General features: G+C 33.4%; 2 protein-coding genes across 2 annotated transcripts in view; one reads left to right on the top strand and one right to left on the bottom strand.

Annotated features, from left to right (window-relative positions):
• Positions 1-115: 115 nt before the first annotated feature.
• On the bottom strand, positions 116-3,609 carry LOC105625856 (ATP-dependent RNA helicase Ddx1). The gene is made up of 12 exons (XM_012207167.1): positions 3,594-3,609; positions 3,412-3,463; positions 3,113-3,297; positions 2,815-3,014; positions 2,261-2,731; positions 1,996-2,165; positions 1,756-1,918; positions 1,458-1,644; positions 1,066-1,359; positions 770-987; positions 554-674; positions 116-490 (listed from the first exon to the last, which is right to left on the bottom strand). Exons 1-12 carry the CDS (start codon positions 3,607-3,609, stop codon positions 378-380), a joined length of 2,190 nt encoding a protein of 729 aa, XP_012062557.1. The 3' UTR covers positions 116-377.
• Positions 3,610-4,752: 1,143 nt separating this feature from the next.
• LOC105626098 (probable ATP-dependent RNA helicase spindle-E) overlaps positions 4,753-6,521 on the top strand; it is a 12,497-nt gene continuing 10,728 nt past the window's right edge. Inside the window, exons 1-4 of the mRNA XM_012207408.1 lie at positions 4,753-4,809; positions 4,998-5,301; positions 5,387-5,844; positions 6,015-6,375. Of these exons, the coding sequence (XP_012062798.1) occupies positions 4,753-4,809; positions 4,998-5,301; positions 5,387-5,844; positions 6,015-6,375 (1,180 nt within the window). The remainder of the gene's footprint in view (positions 4,810-4,997; positions 5,302-5,386; positions 5,845-6,014; positions 6,376-6,521) is intronic.

The following is a 6,521-nucleotide window of genomic DNA, read 5'->3' on the forward strand; positions in this document are numbered from 1 at the left end:
CACACACACACACACACACACACACACACACACACGCACGCACGCACGCACGCACGCACGCACGCACGCACATATCGCACATTGTTTTAATGTATCAAACAAGACAGAAAAACAATTTCATTTTTTTACATTTATATTTTCATTGTGCAATGCGCTATGACTTTACAAGTGACGAAAAAAGTTTTAGAAATGTACAAGTACAGAAAGATAAAGAATAATAGCAATGATAAAAATAGAATACATTTTTAAATAGATATTAAATTAAAAGTAACAACTAATTAATTAATTCCTCTAAGGTTGAAATAGAATTCTATATTACTAGAATTGCGAGACTCGATTAGTATTTCAGTCGTTAAATATCTTTGAGTAACTTCACTTTAACACTCCGCCATATGCATATTTAAAAACGCAAGCTGCGCTCTGGATTCCAGCGCAGCCAATTCAGCCACAACAGGGGCCATTTGCTGCACATGGTCTTTGTAATCAGAACCTGTGAGGTGTACACAAACGTTTAATAATTGTTTATTACATAACGAGAAACAATATTACATACCCATTGTTAGTCTCTTTTCGCCATACGTAACTTTCCCATCAAATTCGTTCATTGGCACTCTTATGTCTGGACCGACTTGTTGAATCGTTACATTCAAGTGATCCTCAATATCTGCCAAATACTGTGAAAGTATTAATGTTCATCTGTATTAATTGAGTTTTACACGTACACAATTATTTTACGGATTGTCTTGTTTCGAATCAAAAATAGACGTACTTGAGGTTCATTGTACCATGTGCAACAGCCACCTTGATCGGTCAGATTGGTGTTGCTGCAGTTTCTTCCGCGAGAAGGACACCATTCGCCGTGATACCATACCTTTTCTGGAACACTACTCACCAAAGAAATAGCCAGACCCATTCTCTCAGCTCTACCAACTCTTCCAATGCGATGCACATAATTAGACTTCTCGTCGGGCAGCGTCACATTTATCACTAAAAAAAAAAACAATGTAATCCATAAGTAACGTAATGTGTTTTTATTTTGGAATGATTTTGATCTGAATAACTTACTGAAAGGTAAACCAGTGATATCCAATCCTCTAGCAGCTACGTCGGTGCAAATCAAAAATTTTACTTCCTTGCGTTTGAACTTCTCCAAATTAGCTTTACGCTCTCCAGGCTTTCTGTCTCCATGTAAACACACGCACGAAAACTGTTGTCCACCGGATTTTTTTAGGTATCTTTCGAGATTATCGCAATCGAGTTTTGTTCTACAGAATATCAATGCCCGGTCCATTTTATGTTCTTTGATAGCACGAATACAGTACTCTCCCTTCAATATCTTTACACCCTCTGACAACGTACCTATATAGGACGAGCGTAATTATTCAAACATCACTCAGTTATTTTTATATAGCGCGAGAAATAGAATTATTATCTAACGATTACGATAAGTGTCTAACAGGCAATATCATTTGTTCGATTCATCTCGTCTCTTGCGTGCACGCCATCAGTTTCTATGTAATTCCTGCAGTTACGCCATGATTTATCCTTCTGGGGATCTACCATCACTACGATATGATGTACAGTCTCAGGCACCGCATCTTCGCCTTTTAGATCTACCCAAGTCGGAAAATGCATCAAACGTTCCTGTTCAAAAGTCAAAATTCGAGTATACGTTATATATTCGCTTATTTAGATGTATATACATTATACAATTTATGTTACATATGAATGATGCAAATACATCGTGGCACTTACAGCCATCTTTTTCACTTCAAATGCGTGTAATGTCGCCGAACACACAATCATTTGCAATCTTTTGCCATCCGATGTAATTTTTGGAATTTGTTTGTGTAGACGATCGATAAGTTCGGTGTAACCCTGTTTTAGTAGTCCATCAGCTTCATCAAGCACAAAGAATCTTGAAATATTAATTTACCTCAATAATTAATTTACTCCGATCTAATGTCATTTCTTTGCAGTCAAATGATAAATTACCTGCAGTATGTCAACAACAAATAACCACCTTGTATGAGATCCTCTAATCGTCCAGGAGTCCCGACTACTATATCCACGCCAGAATTCAAAACAGCAATCTGCTCTTTTACGTTTATTCCACCGATGACAAGTAACTCTCTGATCGTCGGATCCTTTAAGTGCGTCTTAAACTGAAAGAGAAAGAGAGAGAAATAGTTATTTAATATCAGTTTTATATCACATATACAATCTCGATAACAGATGGTTTATTCAAATTCTCATTCACCTTTTGAATTTGATTGTAAGTTTGTTCAGCTAATTCGCGAGAAGGCTCTATGATGATCGCTTGAGGCGCATTATTTTTTGGTTTACCACTTTCATTAGACGAACTCTGATTGCTATTAACAATATTGAACTTGACAAATTCTTTTGAAGCCGAAGACACAGCCACATAGTCATTTGAAGGCGGATGCTTAAACGGTTGTGCTCCAAAATTGAAGGCCATCTCGGCGTTTTTCAATACAACAGCTGGATAGTAAGTTTGCGATTTTTGCTGTGCATTTAATGTAAACGCGACACCCAAATCCATGCCATTCTTGGTAAATTTTATTTCGCCTTTCACCAAATCTAGAAAACATCCAATCACATCGTGCATTCCAAAGGCCTCTCCATAGTTATCAAATTGTTTCGCATTTGATTTCTTTCCTGTACCACCAAATCCATAACCAAATTTGTCTGTTCCTAAATCTAAGGCAGCCTATTTCAAGAACATTTCTCCATGAATATTTCTCATAATAAGATAATTTGGAATAATAAGATAATTGTATAATTTGAAAATACCTGAGATGTAGACCAGCCTATTCGGCATAAACCTTCGTCAGTGACTGTTGCTTCGAAAAAATACTTGCCATTTCCCGATATTCCTTTATTTGCACGGCAACCATGCCATTCCTTTTGTTCTCTACTCTGACATCTTAAACCATCCGTTGTTACTGCCATGGCTCGTCCTCTATCAAACAGACTCAGACCCCAATGCGTTGCTATAAGATATTTAATTAATATTTAATTATTTCTATTACTTTTTATCAAACTTTACAAACTTTACAAATTTATATTTTTGCCAAAATTAAATACACACGTTGTTGAACTACAGCTCCAGTAGCTCCTTTCCCAGATTCCAAATCTTTAAGGGTCTCCCAAACTATTTGTAAAATAGGCAAACAGAAAGCACCAGTTTTTCCACTACCAGTTTCTGCGGCCATGAGTACATCGCCACCACCCAAAATCAATGGGATAGCTTCAGCTTGAACATCTGTTGGTAGTCTGTAATTCGCATTCTTTTAAAGCAAAAGTAAGGTTTTTTTCTTTTTTCTTCGATACATAATATTTTAAATTAAATCATAAAGTTACATTATGAAATAGCTCATCTTTACTTACGTCCATTCAATTTCATCAACTGCTTTGCCTATTTCCGGCAAAACGCCCATTTCTAAAAACATAAAAGAGATCTCATTTAAAATGATATAACAATTGTTAGGCAAATTAAAGACATAACTAAATTGACATTTTACACAAGCTGAAACTTACAAGTCACAAGTAACTTGTTAAAAATAGCATACCTTCGAAAGCAGTCATTCTTTTTCAATTGTGATTATCTTGATACGTATAAAAATATGAAATAATTTTTCTAAATTAGAATAATGATATTAATAAACGTATGCCAACACACCGCTGACAACCGGTCCGCGACAGAGACAGTCGATGAGTATCTCGAGACTCGAGATATCTCAAGAATCTTGAATAGATTAGGTCTCATTAGACTTGATAGTGTTAGTGTTTATCATCAGATGGCTCTGTTCAATATCCAATAGGAAAACATGCTTCCTAGGAACTTTAGCTCAAAATAAATTTTTAAAGATACCTTTGCATTCTGACACTCGACATTCATTTTCAGCATCAAAATAAGTCACGTGATTTAAATTTCTACTTGTTATTCATCAATTTCTATCAAGTGACTTATTTTGTCCACTGAATGCGGCTAATGGCTGCATTCAGCGAACAGTTGTGTGAACGCTCGCTGTTATTGATGTATTCTTTCAGATTATCCAATCAGCATTTTAGATCTGGAAGAATACATCAATCGTTGAGTCTGCTGAATTGTGCACCCAATACATTATTAGGCGAGCTCAATACGACAAAGCGGCTAGACATGCTTATTGAGCGATTGAATTGATTGGATCTATAGATAACAACCAATCATATACAATCGCTCAAAGCATGCCTAGCCGCTTTGTCGTTTGAACTCGCCCATTATATCCCTGTTGTTTGTCTACGTTAAATAAGGATGAAACAATTCATTGTGTAAACACTGTCCCTACTGGAAAGTACCCCTATATTCAATTGCGAATCGCGATTAATAAAGTATTTGGAATATTTAGTCGGTTACAGTAAATAGGATGTTTTGTAGTCCACTGTCCAAGCAAACTTCTATTGAATGTAAGATTTATCAGGCCTTATTCTCTCATCGATAGTTAAATCAATGAAACTTAACGATAGTATGAGTAATAATAATAACTCTTTCTTTGAGCGATATTGTAATTCTGCACAAGTAATACATTGTTTAATTGTTTAATTATGGTATTATTGTAACATCATTTTTTGTAGATTTTGTAGATTTTATACAGATTATTGATTAATATAAGCCTGTAGAAGTAACCAATTTTTAAAATTATGTATTTCTCAAGTGGAAAGGACAATCATTTGATGTCTATTCAATCCATGGAAGAAACTTATGTGAAAAATTGCACAGAAGTAGAAGCCGAGGAATATTTAAGGGTAAAAGGATCATTTATCACACATATCATTTTTTTATAACCAATTTGTATTTAAAATTATATATATTTTATTTATTTATATGTATATTATTATAAATATAAATTGAGGTACTTAAAAAGATGTTTATCCTGAAAGAATATAAAAAGAGGAATTGTGTCATCTCTGTTATGTTTCTATATTCATTTTAGTACATGAACCAAAGAGATGAAAATAGAAAGAAATGTAATGCAAATATGACAGAAGAATTAGAAGACAGTCTGCAAAGTCTTTATGTAGAAGATCTGGCTAAAGTCTATCAAGAATGCAGTTTTACTTACAATCCAAAATCTAATGATTTATCTATTCTGTCTATGAAGGATAAGATAATCTCAATAATTGAGACGAATTCGGTAGTCATCATTCAAGGACCAACTGGCTGTGGAAAGACCACTCAGATTCCACAATTCATTCTTGATGCTAATATTAAGAAGAGACTCAATTGCAATATTATAGGTTTATCTTTTATTTACTAATATCATATGATAAAAAATTATATATGTACATAAAAATTATTTAAAAAATTACAATGTTAATATAGTTACGCAACCAAGACGAATTGCTGCTATAAGTATTGCCAAAAGAGTGAGTCAAGAAGGAAATTGGCGTCTTGGTAGCCTTGTAGGCTATCAGGTGGGTATGCAAAAGGAAATCTCGCACGAAACCCGTCTAACTTATTGCACCACTGAAATTCTTCTTCAATATCTGATTCACAATAAACACATGTTAGACTATACTCATGTTATATTAGACGAAATTCATGAACGTGATCAAAATTTGGATTTTCTTCTACTAGTTGTTAAAAGATTATTGCAAACAAATTCTGGGCAAGTCAAAGTTATTCTCATGTCAGCAACAATTAATGTAATAAAATTTGCGAAATATTTTTCTTCAATAGTAGAAAATGAATTAATCCCGGCGCCAATTCTCAAGATTCCTCGGAAAAAAAATTTTGAGTTTCGTACATATTATTTGGATGAGATCAAGAATTTAGGAAATGTGAGTACAGATTACGAAATAAAATAAAATTATGAAAAATACTTATTTATAATGTATGATTTGGTGTATTTTATATGATATATTATTATTTTAGTATTAAATGAAAATTATATATTAATATTATATATTAATATATATTAATACAAGTCTCATAAATTTGTATTTTATAGATACCAGAAGTATCTGTCATGGAACCAAAAGTCACTCAAGAGATGCTCAATTTTTGCTCACTTATTATCAACGCTCTAGATGAAATTGATATAAATGATAACGAAAAAGATTTAAATTTACCTCAGAGACATGCCGTTCTCATATTTTTACCAGGAATTTATGAAATTGAGGAATTATATAATTACTTGTCGTCAACTTATCATCAAAATAAATTATGGGATCTAACGATTTTGCATTCATTAGTTTCTGACGATCATGAGCAGCATCGTGTTTTTCAAAAACCATTGGAAGGTTATAGACGCATTATACTTTCCACAAATATTGCTGAAAGCAGTATTACTGTACCAGATGTAAAATATGGTAAATATGCATTTTTTACGAATTATATGTTATCATAATTCTTGAGACAATGAAACCGTTTAATTGGGGAGAGAGAGAGAGAGAGAGAGAGAGAGAGAGAGAGAGAATAAATAATTAAATAATAAATAAATAATATATAAATAATA

Source organism: Atta cephalotes (assembly GCF_000143395.1).
Source record: "Atta cephalotes unplaced genomic scaffold scaffold00004, whole genome shotgun sequence".
In the NCBI taxonomy this organism is placed as follows: domain Eukaryota; kingdom Metazoa; phylum Arthropoda; class Insecta; order Hymenoptera; family Formicidae; genus Atta; species Atta cephalotes.

Bases quoted from the DNA above. Each gene is read 5' to 3' on its own strand.
- LOC105625856 (XM_012207167.1), bottom strand. The intron at 1,919-1,995 runs GTAATTTATCAT...TAATATTTCAAG, and splicing joins TTGTTGTTGACATACTGCAG to ATTCTTTGTGCTTGATGAAG. The intron at 491-553 runs GTATGTAATATT...TACACCTCACAG, and splicing joins CGAAAAGAGACTAACAATGG to GTTCTGATTACAAAGACCAT.